This window comes from Pongo pygmaeus, chromosome 19 (assembly GCF_028885625.2).
Source record: "Pongo pygmaeus isolate AG05252 chromosome 19, NHGRI_mPonPyg2-v2.0_pri, whole genome shotgun sequence".
NCBI lineage: Eukaryota > Metazoa > Chordata > Mammalia > Primates > Hominidae > Pongo > Pongo pygmaeus.
In genome coordinates, this window is record NC_072392.2 from 2132055 (window position 1) to 2149745 (window position 17691).

The 17691-nt window shown below is 50.8% G+C and overlaps 1 protein-coding gene across 8 annotated transcripts in view; it reads left to right on the forward strand.

The window, feature by feature from the left end:
• Window positions 1-123: 123 nt before the first annotated feature.
• SGSM2 (small G protein signaling modulator 2) overlaps window positions 124-17691 on the forward strand; it is a 44166-nt gene continuing 26598 nt past the window's right edge. For 7 of the 8 annotated variants that reach the window (XM_063655728.1, XM_054459777.2, XM_063655730.1 and 4 more), the window contains exons 1-2: window positions 124-260; window positions 6572-6647. In XM_063655728.1, the coding sequence (XP_063511798.1) occupies window positions 204-260; window positions 6572-6647 (133 nt within the window). In that variant the 5' untranslated portion in view covers window positions 124-203. Of the gene's footprint in view, window positions 261-6571; window positions 6648-17691 lie in introns of those variants that run through there. The other variant, XM_063655731.1, reaches the window with a different exon arrangement.

Here is a 17691-nt window from a genome sequence, read left to right on the forward strand (position 1 = left end):
TGGGCCTGCCGCCTGACGTCTGTGCAGGGCTCGGAAGATGGCTGCGGAGCCGAGCACCGGGCAGTGGCTGCGGCGGCGGCGGCGGGCCGGGAGCGCGGCGGGCGGGGGCTCCGCCTTGCGCGTGGGGCGCTGAGCCGAGAGGCGCGGAGGCGGCGAGGGTGCGGGGGCTCTGAGGGCCGCTCGGCGCCGCCTCCTGCCACACCATGGGCAGCGCAGAGGACGCAGTCAAAGAGAAACTGCTGTGGAACGTGAAGAAGGAGGTAAAGTCGAGGCAAGAACCCCGGGGGGCTCGCGCCCTGGCCCGCGCGGTCCAGGGGGCAGAAAGGTCCGCGCCCACCCCCCGGCGCGGGCACCCGGGCCGAACCTGGGCCGGGCGGGTCGGGTTCTGGACGGGCTGCGCCTCCCTCCCCTTTCTGGGATGGGGGAGGGCAGCGCCCCTCTGCCCGGGGGACCCGGCCGGCGCTCCGGGCTTGTTTGCTTCGCAGCCCCGCAGCTCCCCGCCCTGTGACGGCAGCGGCGCTGGGAGCCCGAGGCCGGGGGAGGGGTGGCGGGGATGGCGGGGATGGCTGGATCCGGAGCTGCCCATTCAGTGCCCGCGCCGCCGGGGGAAGGGGCGGGGCCCCGCGCGGGCTCCCGCGGCGCAGATGGGTGTCGTGCGGGTCGAGCTTCCCCACATCCCAAGTGGGTGTCGTGTGGGCTGAGCTCCCCCTTGTCCGACGTCCGCCGTGCCTCCAGTTACCGAGTGCTCGCTGCGGGAGGGGTTCGCCGCACACCTCCGTTTCTCTCTCCACGCCCACCTCCTGACCCAGGGACCAGGGGCTTGTTTGGAATGGTTTTTAACACTCGGAAGTTTTTCCCTTTTGAGGGAAGCCCCCCTACTTTAGAAAGAGAAGCAGTCCTTCCCTCTACTAACTCCGTTTACCTTGACCCTGCCCAAAAGCCCATTTCCATTTCGGGTGGGGGGCAGTGCCCGTGTGAATGACTCACTCCCATGTGAGAGCTGGAGAGCTCCAACCCGCAGCGCAGCTTAGAATGCATTGGGCCTCCTTCCCCGGCCTGCCTGTGTGGCTGCTGTCTGCCTGGTAAGTAAACTCCACCAGGGCAGGAGACCCTCTGTTTCGGCCACTGCCTTGTATCCAGTGCCTGGCATACTGTAGGCACTCCGTGACTGTTTGGTAAATAAATGTGCTGATTTTGGAGACTTCGAGGCCTGGTGTTTGGAAAGCATACATTTTGGAATAGTCTGGACCTAGTTCTGTGTGACCTTGAGTGAGTTACTTAACTTCTATGAGTCTAGATTTCTTCCTCTCTATGCTGTCTACCATATATATATATATACACACATATATAAAAGTTTCTTCACACCTGTAATCCCAGCACTTTGGGAGGCCTAGGCGGGCAGATCACCTGAGCTCAGGAGTTCGAGACCAGCCTGGCCAATACAGTGAAACCCCGTCTCTACTAAAAATACCAAAATAAGCCAGGGGTGGTGGTGCGTGCCTGTAATCCCAGCTACCCGGGAGACTGAGGCAGGAGAATCGCTGGAACCTGGGAGGTGGAGGTTGCAGTGAGCCGAGATTGTGCCACTGCACTCCAGCCCGGGCGACAGAGTGAGACTCTGTCTCAAAAAAAAAAAAAAAAAAAAGTTTACCTTAGCTGAGCCCTAATTAGAGTTTTAGGGTTGGGGAAGAGTCTGGGCTCTCATAACATCCTGGAAAGCGGACAGGCGCGGTGGCTTACGCCTGTAATCCCAGCACTTTGGGAGGCTGAGGCGGGTAGATCACGAGGTCAGGAGTTCCAGACCAGCCTGGCCAAGATGGTGAAACCCCATCTGTACTGAAAAAAAAAAAAAAAAAAAAAAAAAAAAAATTAGCCAGGCACAGTGATGGGCACCTGTAATCCCAGCTACTCGGGAGGCTGAGGCAGGAGAATCGCTTGAACCCAGGAGGCGTGGTTGCAGCGAGCCAAGATCGAACCACTGCACTCTAGCCTGGGCGACAGAGCAAGTCTCCGTCTACAAAAAAAAGCTGGGCATGGTGGCTCACGCCTGTAATCCCAGCTCTTTGGGAGGCTGAGGCAGACGGATCATGAGGTCAGGAGATCGAGACCATCCTGGCTAAGACGGTGAAACCTCTCTCTACAAAAAATTAGCTGGGTGTGGTGGCGGGCGAATGCAGTCCCAGCTACTTGGGAGGCTGAGGCAGGAGAATGGCGTGAACCCAGGAGGCAGAGCTTGCACTGAGCCCAGATCGCGCCACTGCACTCCAGCCTGGGCGACAGAGCAAGACTCCATCTCAAAAAAAAAAAAAAGTCCTGGAAAGCTCTAGATGGTTCTCATGCATTAGCCATGGCCTGGCTACTATCCCATAATGTTTGTTCCCACCCCTCCCCTTGGTAAAGATGTAGTTGAAGCCATCAGCTTTCCAGCTTGTGGAAGAAGCTTCATTAAGTCTTTGCTGTGAAGAGGCCAAAAAAGGGTTTCTTAGGCCAGGGGTGTATCAAGTCAGCATTTAAGCCGAATTCTGCTCTCCCCAGTGAAAAGAGAAATCTTGATTCTCCTCCGAAAGGAAGCAGTCTAGTGACAGAGACTTGAACAGTATAAACAAAATAGAAAAGTACCTGTATCCACACTAGAGGTGGATATGCTGGGATTATAGGTATGGCTCAATTTTGGAGGTTAGTCACAGATAATGGGAAATACTTTTTTTTTTTTTTTTTTTTTTTGGAGACGGAGTCTTGCTCTGTCGCCAGGCTGGAGTGCAGTGGTGCAATCTCAGCTCACTGCAACCTCCACCTCCTGGGTTCAAGCGATTTCCCTGCCTCAGCCTCCCAAGTAGCTGGGACTACAGGCACATGCCACCACACCCAGCTAATTTTTTGTATTTTAGTAGAGATGGGGTTTCACCATGTTGGCCATGATAGTCTCGATCTCCTGACCTCGCCTTGGCCTCCCAAGGTGCTGGGATTACAGGCATGAGCCACTGCGACCAGCCAGGAAATATTTTTTAAGAGGATGATGACTTTTTCCACCAGTGCTTAGAAACTGGACTACACTGCTCCAAAAGTGATTCCTAAGAAAATGTGAGAAATGTCAGAATATGCCACAGCTACGTATCATTCCTGACCTGCTCTGAACTCATGTTTCTCCTTTCCTCCTTCAGTGTTTGATTTCTTTTTTTTTTTTTTTTTTTGAGATGGAGTCTCACTCTGTTGCCCAGGCTGGAGTGCAGTGGTGCCATCTCAGCTCACTGCAAGCTCCGCCTCCCGGGTTCACGCCTTTCTCCTGCCTCAGCCTTCTGCGTAGCTGGGACTACAGGCGCCTGCCACAACGCCCGGCTAATTTTTTGTATTTTTAGTAGAGACGGGGTTTCACCATGTTAGCCAGGATGGTCTCGATCTCCTGACCCCGTGATCCGCCCACCTTGGCCTCCCAAAGTGCTGGGATTATAGTCATGAGCCACCGCGCCTGGCCCAGTGTTTAATTTCTGCAGAAACATCCTGTCCCTTCTGCAAGGAAAAACAACAGGAATATTGGTAGATCAGGCTGGCCTTTCACAAAGGACCACTGGTATAATTCTAGGGGTATCTGCAGATCCTCCTAACCCAAAAATCTGCCCCATCAGCCTGCTTCAGATGCCTCCAGGTCTTTAGTTGTGACATTATCCTCTGTTGAATGCTAACATCCTTGGGAGGTAATCTAGGAAGTTTTGTTTGTTTGTTTGTTTGTTTTTGAGACAGAGTTTCACTCTTGTTGCCCAGGCTGGAGTGCAATCTCAGCTCACTGCAACCTCTGCCTCCCGGGTTCAAGTGATTCTTCTGCCTCAGCCTCTTGAGTAGCTGGGATTACAGGCACCCACCACCATGCTTGGCTAATTTTTGTATTTTTAGTAGAGATGGGGTTTCACCATTTTGGTCAGCCTGGTCCTCAGGTGATCCTCCCAAAGTGTTGGGATTACAGGCATGAGCCACCATGCCCAGCCTTCTAGGAAGCTTTTAACAGCTTAGAGTGCATTCGCATTAATTGATCTGATCCCCTTTTACCTGAGCGCTAACCATTAGCAGTTTCCAGCAGGGAGGGGCCTCCAGGTCCTTCTTCCCGCCTCCCCAGGCTTTTGAGGTTCTACCACCCTCCAAACTATACAGTCTTGACTAAGGGTCTTGGGAACCTGGACAGCATCAGAACATTACATTCCTGTCTAAAGAATGGGGAAGATTAGCTCTACCCAAGGCTCACTTTATGTGTAACATTCTACACTAAGTAATCTCTTTTTTTTTAATTAATTAATTAATTTATTATTATTATACTTTAAGTTTTAGGGTACATGTGCACAATGTGCAGGTTAGTTACATATGTATACATGTGCCATGCTGGTGTGCTGCACCCATTAACTCGTCATTTAGCATTAGGTATATCTCCTAATGCTATCCCTCCCCCCTCCCCCCACCCCACAACAGTCCCCAGAGTGTGATGTTCCCCTTCCTGTGTTCATGTGTTCTCATGGTTCAGTTCCCATCTATGAGTGAGAACATGCAGTGTTTGGTTTTTTGTCCTTGCAATAGTTTACTGAGAATGATGATTTCCAATTTTATCCATGTCCCTACAAAGGACATGAACTTATCATTTTTTATGGCTGCATAGTATTCCATGGTGTATACACTAGGTAATCTCTATAATCTCCAGTACTAGGACTGCCTGCTAGCAGGTTCCCCCAGGACATCAACAGAGTTTGGGTTGAATGTTGGGAACCACCAGAACCTCATACATGGGAGTGTAAACTGGTATAACCAACTTTGGAGAACAATTTGGCAATATCTAATAAAGCAAAGTGTGTGCATCAGACATTCCTTGCCTAGAAACATAAATCCAAAACATTTGTTCACCAGAAGACATGTCTTCAATGTTCATAGCAGCAATATTCATAACAGCCCCAGACTGAAAACCACCCAAACGCCTGTTGTTTGTATGTTCACACCACGGAGAGTGAACAATTTACAACTGTACACAACATGCACGGAGAATGAACAATCTACAACTATATACAACATGAACAAATTTCAGAATGACACAGGTGAGCAAAAGAAACTAGTCAGAAAACACTACACACTGAGTGATTCCACTTATAAAAAGTATAAAAACCCAGGCCGGGTGTGGTGGCTCATACCTGTAATCCCAGCACTTTGGGAGGCCAACGCGGGTGGATCACCTGAGGTCAGGAGTTCAATACCAGCCTGGCCAACATGGAGAAACCCCATCTCTACTAAAAATACAAAACAAACAAACAAACAGCCAGGCGTGGTGGTGCATGCCTGTAATCCCGGCTACTCTGGAGGCTGAGGCAGGAGAATCTCTTGAACCCGGGAGTTGGAGGTTGCAGTGAGCTGAGAACGCACCACTTCACTCCAGCCTGGGCAAAAGAGCGAAACTCCATCTCAAAAACAAACAAACAAAAAAAGTATAAAAACCCACAAAACTGTCGTGGTGGAATCAGGAGAGTGGGTACCCTTAGGGGGAATAGTGACTAGAAGGGAAGGTGATGAGGCCAGGGTGTTGGTCACATGTTCTGTTTCTTGCTCTAGTTGCTGATTTCACAAGAGTGTTCAGTTTGTGAAAATTCACCACGCTGTGTAATTGTGATATAAGTTCTTTTATATGTTTACTGCACATCAATTAAAAAGGTTTCTTTTTAAGCACTTTCTTAAAGAAAGAAATGACCGACTGGGCACAGTGGCTTACGCCTGTAATCCCAGCACTTTGGGAGGCCGAGGCGGGTGGATCACCTGAGGTCAGGAGTTCAAGACCAGCCTGACCAATATGGTGAAACCCCATCTTTACTAAAAATACAAAAATTAGCAGGGCGTGGTGGCATGCACCTGTTGTCCCAGCTACTCGGGAGGCTGAGGCAGGAGAATCGCTTGAACCCGGGAGGCAGAGACTGCAGTGAGCCAAGATTGCACCACTGCGCTCCAGCCTGGGCAACAGAGCGAGACTCCGTCTCAAAAAAAAAGAAATGACTGTTTACCTTACAAGGTATTTGGGAACTTTTACATCCAGGTGGGAACCCCAAACATCAGAGTTTTAGACCCTAGATGGAAAGAAGGCTGGGCTTTTGAGCATGTAGAGGGTGTCCCTGAGGTATGAGACCTACCCCTAACCTTGGAGAATAGGGAGAAAAGGAGGAGGGGCAGGTTGTTTATCTGCAGGCTGTACCGTGATGGTTTGTCTCTAAAGGACAGTATGTCTGCCTAGAAGCCCTTTGTCAGCTAAGAACAGATGAGCAAACAGCATCCTATTCCTGTTCTCCAAGGCAGGGCACTTCCACCTGGGCTGGAACATGCACTGATTGTTTGATGGGTTTTTGGCATCTCTTTCCCTGGTTTCCTCTCCAAAAGACTCGAATCAGACTGTGCTGAAGAAACTTTGCTTCCCCACACCTTTCATCCCTCTCATCTCTGCAAGTGTCTGAAAGTGCCCTTCAGACCAGAAGGGCGGAACCAAACTATTTATTTGCCCAGAGGTCTTTGATAAGGAAAAATAATAATAAAAGCAGTGATGCTGTCCATGTGTCCGCAGGTGAAGCAAATCATGGAGGAGGCGGTCACCAGGAAGTTCGTGCATGAAGACAGCAGCCACATCATTGCTTTATGTGGTGAGTGAGTGACTGAAGGATGATGGGAGGCAGGTCTAGAGCCGAGGATACTGGCCTGGGGCCGGGAAAAGATGAGTCCTCAGGTGCAGTAGCTCTCAAATCTGGCTGCAAGTCCAAATCAACTTGGAAGCTGTTGAAATCCTCTTTGGCCCCATTTGCAGACCTGCTAAATCAGGATCTTCAGGGGTCAAGAATCTGCATATTTTTAGTTTCCCAGGATAGTAATTCTCACATTTTAGCATGCATCAGAGTCACCTGAAGGGCTTGGTAAAACACAGATTTCTGGTCTCAACCCTGGAGTTTCTGATTCTAGTAGGTCTGGGGACCCCACTTTGAGAACCTCTGCCCTAGGTCCTTTGAGTTCAGGAACCAGTGCTCTGATTGATTTTGATTTTGACTTCGGGGAGGGGTTTGTGCTTTTGGATGCTCTGTGCCACTTTCCCTTTCTGTTTCATCCCACCTGTGTTGCTCCATCATCCTAACCCCAAGCACTTGACTGGATGCAAAAGAGCCTGAGCATGGGCTAGGAGGGGTGGCCAAGGCTTCCAGCCTCAGAAAGGACTCTCTCATCACCTCCTTCTCAGTGTGGCCAAGCCTTCCAGCCCCAGAAAGGAGAGAGTCGCTTATAAACCATTTCTGCCTCCTCAGCGTGAAGACTTTTGCTTTGTAGGAGCAAGCCTATCCCTACAAACAGACTCTTCTTGGATTTCTAGGAATTTGAGCTTCCTCTCAATCCCCCATCTGAAGGGACAGGGAACCATTCACTTTCTCTGTGTTGTATTCCTTGGCCTCTGAGATTGGTGTTGGGGTTTGGGGAGGGAAAAGAATGAAAGAACAGGTAAGGGAAGGGATGCTTTTGGACGGCAGTGAGGCGCAGCAGATAGAGCTGCCCTTCCCCTTATCCAGCAGCAGATCCCCACCAAGGGCTCACCAGGTGCCAAACACTGTTCACCGTGCAAGGAAATGGCAGTGACAAGATGGACAGAGTCTTACGTTCTGTTGGGGAGACAGACAGGAAACAAATGCACAAGTAAATATGTCATCCAATAACTTAGCACGTGATAAGAGCTAGGAAGAAAAAACAGATGTGGGAGGGCAGTCAGGGAGAGGCAGCCTCTGAGCAGAGTCTGAGTAACACACAGGGGTTTGAATCCTGGCATCCTGCCTTTTAAGTCATCCTGGACAAGTTCTTAACTTCTCTTACCCTCAGTTTGCTCCTCTAAAAACAGGCTGATGATTCCCACCTCAAGGAATTTTCGTGGGGATTGAGATGATGTGTGTAAATGTTCATTTGTTGGTAGCATTGTAAGCACTCAAAGAATGTTCGTCTCTCCTCCTTTGGCTGTTGAGGCTGAAGGTAGGTTTGTAGTACTTGAGTTCACACCATGTCCGTTTGGGAAGGTTTTCCCAGTTCTTTGAGATGATGGAAAAATGATTCCCAGGTTTACAAGACACAGCCTGACCTCAGTTTTTCTCAGCAGAACCTATGCTCTGGGAAAAAAAGCATGCCAGTATTATGATAAGCAACTTTGAAGAGTATTAGAATTCTCGGCCAGGCACAGTGGCTTATGCCTGTAATCCCAGCACTTTGGGAGGCGAGGCGGGCGGATCACCTGAGGTCAGGAGTTCGAGACCAGCCTGCCCAACTTGGTGAGACCCCATCTCTACTAAAAATATAAAAATTAGCAGGGCGTGGTGGCAAGCGCCTGTAATCCCAGCACTTTGGGAGGCCGAGGTGGGCGGATCACGAGGTCAGGAGATCGAGACTATCCTGGCTAACACGGTGAAACCCCGTCTCTACTAAAAATACAAAAAATTAGCCGGGCGTGGTGGTGGGCGCCTGTAGTCCCAGCTACTCAGGAGGCTGAGGCAGGAGAATGGCGTGAACCCGGGAGGTGGAGCTTGCAGTGAGCCGAGATCGCACCACTGCACTCCAGCCTGGGTGACAGAGCAAGACTCCATCTCAAAAAAAAAAAAGTATTAGAATTCTCTTCCTTTCCTCCTGTGCTATGTTCTCTTGACATTCACCAGTGTCTGTTGTCACCAGAAGGGCTGTGCTGGCAGCCCAGTTAGGCGTGGCTTGGTGCTGGGCTTCATCAAAGCGCACACACTAGAGAAAACAGAATAAAACGGTGCAGACAGCTTGTGCATGAGCGCCGTGTGTGGGTAGCCCTGGGAGAAGGAGGGAAAAGGGGCATGAGGCAGGAGGAGGCTGTGGACGTCTCACATTCAGGCCATTAGCGTGAGAAGAAGCTGTCAGCTCTCCTCCAGTCAGTCCACGAGCCCTTGGAGAGTAGTAGGGCTTTCTCTTTATGTGGTGAGTGAGTGACTGAAGGATGATGGGAGGCGGGTCTGGAGCCGAGGACACTGGCCTGGGGCTGGGAAAAGATGAGTCCTCAGGTGCAGTAGCTCTCAAATCTGGCTGCAAGTCCAAATCAACTTGGAAGCGTTTGAAATCCTCTTTGGCCCCATTTGCAGACCTCCAAAATCAGGATCTTCAGGGGTCAAGAATCTGCATATTTTTAGTTTCCCAGGATAGTAATTCTCACATTTTAGCATGCATCAGAGTCACCTGAAGGGCTTGGTAAAACACAGATTTCTGGGTCCCAACCCTGGAGTTTCTAATAGGTCTGGGGACCCTACTTTGAGGGCTCTTTCCAGGAGGCAAGGATATCGTACTCCAAAGGAATGGTTTTTCTCCTTTCAGTCAGTTTCAGTAGCTGGACTAGAACAAGGCCCTCGAGTCTCCAGGCTTCTAAACCACCCAGGAGCAAGAGGAGCCCCATGCTGTCAGTCCTCAGGAGGTGCCTTAGTGCCACCACTACGAAATTCAGTGCTTACAGGGCCAGACAAAAAATGACTACAGGGGAAGCTAGCGGGATGTGAGGCAGCGGCGGAGACTGAGGCGACCCAGCCGGCACTTGCCCTGTGTGAAGACGGGCAGCCGTTATTTTGGCTCTTGCAGGAATTTGGGCCCAGGCTTCCCATGGCCTCTGTTTTATTTTCATCTTACTTGAAGCCAGAAGTCTGGGTTTTTATATGAAATTTCCTATTTTTGGCCAGGGTGGCTCACATCTGTCCCAGCACTTTGGGAGGCGAGGCGAGTGGATCACTTAAGGTCAGGAGTTCAAGACCAGCCTGGCCAACATGGCAAAACCCTGTCTTTACTAAAAATAAGAAAAATTAGCCGGGCGTGGTGGCACATACCTGTAATCCCAGCTACTTGGGAGGCTGAGGCAGAAGAATTGCTTCAACCCAGGAGGTGGAGGTTGCAGTGAGCCAAGATCTCCAGCCTGGGCAACAAGAGTGAAATTCCGTCTCAAAAAAAAAAAAAGGCCGGGCGCGGTGACTCATGCCTGTAATCCCAGCGCTTTGGGAGGCCGAGACCGGCGGATCACAAGGTCAGGAGATCGAGACTATCCTGGCTAACACGGTGAAACCCCATCTCTACGAAAAATACAAAAAATTAGCCGGGCGTGGTGGCGGGCGCCTGTAGTCCCAGCTGCTCGGGAGGCTGAGGCAGGAGAATGGCGTGAACCCGGGAGGCAGAGCTTGCAGTGAGCCAAGATCGCGCTGCTGCACTCCAGCCTGGGCTGCAGAGCAAGACTCCATCTCAAAAAAAAAAAAAGAAATTTCCTACTTTTTAAATACTGACAGCTAATTCCCATTTAAAAAAAATTGTGTGGGCCACACAAAAGACATCTGCCAGCCTCTGCCAGCATGCAGCCTCTGTTTTGGGTTCGGTACAGTCATGGAGAACAGGAGCAGGAGAGGTTCCAACAGTATGGGGCTAAGTCAGGCCAGGGTATCTCAGGGCCCACGGACAGAGGAATCCTTATGCTTTGTCAAAATTGGTGCTCAGTGGTGAGATAAATCCCAATTTGGGCTGAAACTGAGGCTCGTTGAAAGCATTGATTATCAACCTTTTTCCTCTGCCTGCAAAGCGGGTTCCTTGCATTGCATGGTGGAATCACGAGAGACTCTCGCGGGGGAGGGGGAGGGAAGACTAGCGAGGTATGGATCAAAAACACCACCACTCTCTGCCTTTTTGGAGATTCTGATGTGCCAGTCTCCCTCAGTCCCTGGAAAAATGCTCTGAAATGCATTTTTAGTCTGAAGTTGATCCAGACTTAAACTATGCCTTGCTCCTGCCCTAGCCACGTCGGGAATTCAGCTTTGTTGTGGGAGAAATGGGAATATAGAGAACGTACTGAGAGGTCAAGAGCAGAGTGAAGTCTGTGGAGACTGGATTACCAGCCCAGCGACACCATGGTCCCTAGTTTCAAGGGACCCTTGTGTACTGGACCCCTCAACTCCACACCGACCCATGGTTCTTGGCAGAGGAGGGTTAGGGGGTGACTGAGGAGAGCCAGGCCTAGGCAATACGAGCTTCTCTGAGCTTCTTAGAATGCAGACATTTAAACAGAAAACACAGAGCCTTCCTGGAGAGCCTTCCTGAAGAATCACTGTGTCAAGACCTGACCATGGGCAAACCCGGGAAAGTTTGCAGCCAGATCCCCATTCCTGTTACCCAACAGGAGGGGCGAGACTCCTAGGACTGGCTAGAAAATTGCTTTGTTGAGTGTTTGCTGTGGTTGTTCGTAAATCTGTCTGTCCAGAAGCTGGGTATGCAGTAGGCCCCTGTGAGTAGAAACTTTCCTTGTGTGGAAGTTTTCGCTAGCAAACCAGTCTGGTGGCGGCGGTGGGGTGGGTGGGGTTCTCTGTGTGCTGTTCCCAGGCCCGAGGATCAGAACCTATGTAACTGCCACCTCCGTGCCAGTGGAGGGTGGCGCTTGGAGAATGGACTTAAAACTACCACTATGGGGCCAGGCATGGTGACTCACACCTGTAATCCCAGTGCTCTGGGAGGCTGAGGCGGGAGGATCCCTTGAGACCAGAAGCGTGAGACCAGCCTGGGGAATATTACAAGATGCAGTCTCTACAAAAAAATAAATAACTCGCTGGGCATGGTGGTGCACGCCTGTAGTCCCAGCTACTCCAGAGGCTGAGGTAGGAGGATCACTTGAGCCCGGGAGGTTGAGGCTGCAGCAAGCTATGATTGCACCACTGTCCTCCAGCCTGGGCAACAGACAGAGAGAGACCCTGTCTAGTTTGTTTGTTTGTTTGTTTATTTAGAGACAGAGTCTCACTCTAGTGCCCAGGCTGGAGTTCCGTGGTGCTATCTCTCAGCTCACTGCAACCTCCGCCTCTCAGGTTCGAGCAATTCTCCTGCGTCAGCCTCCTGAGTAGCTGGGATTACAAGCATGTGCCACCACACCCAGCTAATTTTTGTATTTTTAGTAGAGACGGGGGTTTCGCCATGTTGGCCAGGCTGGTCTCGAACTCCTGACCTCAGGTGATCTGCCCACCTTGGCCTCCCAAAGTGCTGGGATTACAGGTGTGAGCCATCACACCCGGCCTCATTTTTTTTTTTTTTTAAACAAAACCCAAAAACTACCACTGTTGGGGAGAGGTCTTTGATATATCCTTTTATCCTTTTTATCTTAAAACATCACATCAAGTTTACATTTTTCTCTATAATATGGTTTTTGGATTTTTTTTCACTTTAATATAAAGACTTACTGTTGAATTAAAGTATAGGCTGGTATCTCCTGTCGCCCCCTCCCCTGGAGGGGAAGGTGCTTTTGTTTCTTCTTTTTTTTTTTTTTTTTGAGACGGAGTCTCATTCCATCGCCCAGGCTGGAGTGCAGTGGCGCGATCTTGGCTTACTGCAAGCTCTGCCTCGCGGGTTCACACCATTCTCCTCCCTCAGCCTCCTTAGTAGCTGGGACTACAGGTGCCCGCCACCACGCCCGGCTAATTTTTTGTATTTTTAGCAGAGACGGGGTTTCACCATGTTAGCCAGGATGGTCTTGATCTCCTGACCTCGTGATCCACCCGCCTCGGCCTCTGAAAGTGCTGGGATTACAGACATGAGCCACCGCGCCCGGCCAGGGGAAGGTGCTTTTAACGTGCTTTTGTGGGCAGAGCACTCAAGGTCAGAGTGAAACAGCAAATTGTCCTACGTTTCACTCTTGAACTCTGCCTCTGAAATAGTCATGCATGTACTTAGAGAGGGCACAGTTATTCTGTTGCCATCAGGGATCTGGGGTAATTTAGACATCAACCCATCGTGTCTCTGGGCCTGCTGTCCCCTCTGGCTCAGATCTAGGAGTGTCTGCCTCCATGGTATTTCCTTTTCTTTTTTTTCGTTTCTTTATTACTTTTTTCTTTTTCTTTTTCTTTTCTTTTTTTTTTTTCTTTTTTTTCCAGATGAGGTCTTGCTATGTTGCCAAGATTGGTCTCAAACTCCTGGGCTCCAGGTATGCTCCGGCCTTGGCCTCCCAAGTAACTGGGATTACAGGTGCATACCACCGCCCGAGGCCCATAGTGTTTTATTTACCCTATTCCGATTGGGCACTGAGTTTGCATTTTAACCTTTGGCTGGTAGAGCAGGTTTCAGAGGCTCACAGAGAAGCTTCTGGCCAGGCAGAGCAGGTTCTCAGGCCAATCATGTCTCCTAGGATCTCAGCCTCCCCACCCCCCAGGGATTGGGGCAGACACCAGCCTGCCTCCTCAGTCACCAGATTCCCTGCCCTGCTGTGTGCAAGTGGGTCAACATGAGGGTTGCTTCAGACTGAGGATGAGCTGTAATTCGAGAAGGGTGCAGTCTGTGGAGCCGGGAATAACATCAGGCTTTATTAACCAGCTCCCTGTTGCTAGGCAGCTTTCATTAGCCAGGAAGGTCTGCCCTGCAGTGAGCTCCTTCAGGGAATGGCAAGGAGATGCTAATAAGCTGGGAGAGACACCGGTGCTAGGGAACGCTTGCCTCTCCCCTGGGATATTGCAGCCAGCGATATTTCAGCACATTCTGAGATTTGGACTCCAGGCAGTCTTCATCCTGTCTCTTTTCAGTAAAAGGGATTCCTGGAGGCTGAGGTGGGAGGATCCCTTGCAGGAGTTCGAGACCAGCCTGGGCAAAAAGACCCCATCGCCACAAAAAGGAGGAGCGGGTTCCTCCTCCTTCCCACCCACAGGGAATGAATAGCTCATTCTCTTGCTATCTAACTTGTGCCTTCCATCCAGAAATGATCTAAGAGGAAGGAGGGAGCTCTGAAGGAGCTGACTCACCTCACTCTATCTTGGGGCATCGCGGAGGGCATATGGGGGTGTTCATAGCTGGGACTTTGGGGTCACCCAGACCTGGGTTCATGTCCTGGCTGTGCCACGAAGTGTGTAGCTGTGGTTACTCATCTCTGAGCCTACCCCAGAAGGCAGATGTAAGGAATAGAAGAGCAATGCAGGCAACACACACAGCATGGATCTGAGTATGCAGTAGGTGCCCAATCGCATTCTACTTTGGTTTTTGTTTTGTTTTGTTTTGTTTTGTTTGAGATGGAGTCTCACTCTGTCTCCCAGGCTGGAGTGCAGTGGTGTGATCACAGCTCAGACTCGACCTTCTGGGTTCAGGTGATCCTCTCACTTCAGCCTCCTGAGTAGCTGGGTCTACAGGTCTACACGCCACCACACTTGGCTACTTTTTTGTATTTTTGTAGAGACGGGGTTTCGCCATGTTGCCCAGGTTGGTCTCAAACTCCTGGCCTCAAGTGATCTACCCGCCTCAGCCTCCCAAAGTGCTGGGATTACAGGCATGAGCCACCACACCACCCCACAACTGCTTTGTTTTTGAAAGTGAGCATAGGCCGGGCACGGTGGCTCACGCCTGCAATCCCAGCACTTTGGGAGGCTCAGCCGGGTGGATCACCTGAGGTCAGGAGTTCAAGACCAGCCTGGCCAAAATGGCGAAGGCCCATCTCTACTAAAAATACAAAAATTAGCTGGGCGTGGTGGTGCACGCCTATAATCCCAGCTCTTTGGGAGGCTGAGGCAGGAGAATCACTTGAACCTGAGAGACAGAGGTTTCAGTGAGCCGAGATTGTGCCACTGCACTCCAGCCTGGGCGACAGAGTGAGACTTGGTCTAAAAAAAAAAAGTGACCTTACAATCTTTCCTATAAAGCCTCCTCGAGCCTTCCCCAGGATTCCATCTGGGAATCTATGTTTCTGGAAGTTTGGAGCATCTGGACAATCAGAAATTTGAACATCAGGAACTCAATAAGGAAATTTGATAATATAAAGGAATTGTTACTAATTTTGTCAGTGCAATAAAGGTATAAGTACATGTTTTTAAGAGTCCTCTTTCAGAGATAAATATATATGATGTCTAAAATTTGCTTCAGAATAATCCGGTGGTAGGAAACAATGGTTGCAGGCGGAGGAGCTGAAGCAAGATGGTCGTGACTTGATCATTGTTGAAGCTGGGTAATGAGAGTACATGGGCAGCTGTTATACTGTCCCCTTTTCCTTCTGTATATGGTTGGAGTTTTCCCTAGTGAAATGATTTTTTTTTTTTTTTTTGAGATGGAGTCTCCCTCTGTCGCCCAGGCTGGAGTGCAGTGGCGCGGTCTCGGCTCACTGCAAGCTCCACCTCCCGGGTTCATGCCATTCTCCTGCCTCAGCCTCCTGAGTAGCTGGGACTACAGGCGCCCACCACCACGCCTGGCTAATTTTTTGTATTTTTAGTAGAGACGGGGTTTCACCGTGTTAGCCAGGATGGTCTCGATCTCCTGACCTCATGATCCGCCCACCTCGGCCTCCCAAAGTGCTGGGATTACAGGCTTGAGCCACCGCGCCCGGCCTAATTTTTGTATTTTTAGTAGAGATGGGGTTTCACCATGATACCCAGACTGGTCTCAAACTCCTGACCTCAGGTGATCCACCTGCCTTGGTTTCCCAGAGTGCTGGGATTACAGGTGTGAGCCACTGCGTCTGGCCTAGAATGTTTATATTCACATGGGAAGTATCTAATAGGGAAAAATTGCAGGCATAAAAAAGAGAAGAGAAGTTTGCTGGAGGAGCATCTTTGAAAAGGTGCAAGGGAGGCGGGGTGCGGTGGCTCACACCTGTAATCTCAGCACTTTGAGAGGCCAAGGCAGGTGGATCACCTGAGATCAGGAGTTCTAGACCAGCCTGGCCAATGTAGGGAAACCCCGTCTCTACAAAAGATACAAAAATGTGCCGGGTGTGGTGGCACATGTCTATAATTCCAACTACTGGGGAGGCTGAGGCAGGAGAATCGCTTGAACCCAGGTGGTGGAGGTTGCAGTGAGGCGAGACCGCACCACTGTACTCCAGCCTGGGCGACAGAGCAAGACTCTGTCTCAAAAAAAAAAACAAGACATAAGAAACAGTGCAGGGGCCACACTCCAGCGTGCAGTTGGAAGGTGACCTCAGAGACAAGTCCAACTAGACCATTCCTAGGAACGAGAGGAAGGCAGGGACTGGGCATGAGGTACAGGGAGGGAAGGCACCTGCATTCATCAGTCCCCTTTGGTGTGCTAGGCAGGGGCCGAGAAGCCTTTCATACCTTGGGATATGCTGTTACTTTTCATCACCCAGCGTCCATTGAGGTGGGCCCTGATTTTCTCCCTAATTACAGCAGAAGCTCAGAGAGGTTTAGTGACTTGCCCAAAGTCAAACAGCCAGTAACGAGAGGAGCCAGTGGGCTGGGCGCGGTGGCTCACGCCTGTAATCCCGGCACTTTGGGAGGCTGAGGCGGGCGGATCACTTGAGGTCAGGAGTTCGAAGACCAGCCTGGCCAACATGGTAAAACCCCCTCTCTACTAAAAATACAAAAATGAGCCGGCCGCGATGGTGGTTGCCTGTAATCCCAGCTACTCGGGAGGCTGAGGCAGGAGAATTGCTTGAACCTGTGAGGCAGAGATTGCAGTGAGCCAAGATCGCGCCACTGCACTCCAACCTGGGCAATAGAGCGAGACTCAGTCTCAAAAAAAAAAAAAAAAAAAAAAAGGAGAGGAGCTAGTGTTTGAACCCACCTCTGTCTTGCTCCAGACTCTGTGCTGCCCAGGGACTGGTCTGCCTGTGAGGCCTACCCAGGAGTAGAGACTAGAGGGGCAGCAGCATTGAGGAGTTGGTCCTCATGCAGACGAAGCTCTGGTCATTGAACGGTGGGCTCATGGTGTCCAGAGACACTCCAGGAGACTGTGGCTTCCTTACCCAGCCAGCTGAGTGTGCCCACATCAGTGTCCACCGCATGAGAAGCTGGCCCTGGCCTGGTTCCCTGGGTAGCTGCCATGAGCACTGTGCATGCAAACCCTGTCTTGCATCTCCAGCAGGACAAGGACGATGGGATGTGCAGCATGGATTTCATTTCCCCTCCTTGGTTCTGGGTTCCAGAAACTCAGGACAGTTCTTTATCCTCCCAATCAGAGTCCAGTTGCGAATGTTGCTTTCTTGTTTTGGGGGTTGAGCAGGGCTGAATGCCTTCCAAAGTTGAAGCAAACAACCAGCATCACCAGTGCAGGCTGAGAGAAAATGCACCCTAGTTACCGCAGAGATGCTCATCTGAGTAAAGGCGGCCACTACAAATCCCTGGGTGGAAACAGCCAGGCAGAGAACCGGGGAAGAGAGGGGCAGGTCACGCTTGGTGATGGCTCTTCACTCCTCTCACCTCGTCTGGGGCAGATGAAACAATGGCTCCTTCCACGGGCAGTTGGAGTAAAGATACTTGATACTTCTCCTTCAGTTGTTACTTGAAAGAGGCGGGTCCTCCCACCCATTCCTTTATCTTCAGGAAGGCTGCTCCTCTCCGGCATTCTTGGTTCCACCATCCAGGGGCCTGAACCACTGGCCCCCAGGCAGGCATTGGGCTTTTGAATTCTGCTCTAATTAGTGTCTCCCAAAGCCCCAGGTCCAGAATGGACCACCTGAGGCTGGCTTCCCTGCCTGCACTTCCTCGCTTGGGTTCTGTGTGGCAGCGGTGGCTGAACTCCCCTGTCGTGCAGATGGCAGCTGGTAGCAAAAGGTGAAATCGGTCCGGAGGTGGGGAGCAAGCCACACCTGCCAACTTGCTGTCCTCCCATTCCCAACTCCGGGCCCAGCATCTCGGGCCCAGTTTCATGTCAGCTTGTGCTCACTGTGGATACTCTGTCCCTGTACCTCAAGCAAACTAGGCTAGTCCTCTG